Raw genomic sequence first — 425 nt, 5'->3', positions numbered from 1 at the left:
GACGTCTATGTTCTGTGAGTGGTCGCTAGCTGCGCGTGGTGAGTTGGATCCAGTCTCTCTTAAAAGCTCCCCCCGCAGCCCATTACGGTGCTTTGTTCCAATGACAGTGATGTCACGCTTTCTTGCCGGCCAGATTTTCTCTCGTTTTATGAGAAAGGTAAAATGTCTTTTTTTTTTGCCATTTTTTAAATTCCTCTTTCCTATTTTTTAATGTTCTTTTTCTTCACTGTTTGTAAAATAAGTATCCCTGAAGTATATCTCCTTTTAGTTGTGTGTGTGTCTACGGATGCATCGATGTGTAGTGTCTAAGAAGAATCTTTAGTGTGCTTCTTCACATTTCAAGTTGATCGATAGATCGACGCATGCATGTATATATAAATATGTGTGTGTATATGTATGAGTATATATGTATGTGTGTGCGTGTA

General features: G+C 38.8%; 1 protein-coding gene across 1 annotated transcript in view; it reads left to right on the top strand.

Moving 5' to 3' along the window:
• Nucleotides 1-425, top strand: part of LOC106875646 (citrate synthase, mitochondrial) — a 54145-nt gene continuing 53720 nt past the window's right edge. Inside the window, exon 1 of the mRNA XM_014923884.3 lies at nucleotides 1-157. Coding sequence (XP_014779370.2) covers nucleotides 8-157 — 150 coding nt within the window. The 5' untranslated portion in view covers nucleotides 1-7. The remainder of the gene's footprint in view (nucleotides 158-425) is intronic.

This window comes from Octopus bimaculoides, chromosome 27, assembly GCF_046866305.1.
Source record: "Octopus bimaculoides isolate indiv1 chromosome 27, ASM4686630v1, whole genome shotgun sequence".
In the NCBI taxonomy this organism is placed as follows: domain Eukaryota; kingdom Metazoa; phylum Mollusca; class Cephalopoda; order Octopoda; family Octopodidae; genus Octopus; species Octopus bimaculoides.
Note: the sequence above shows the minus strand (reverse complement) of the source record. Positions and strands in the feature narration are given on the sequence as shown.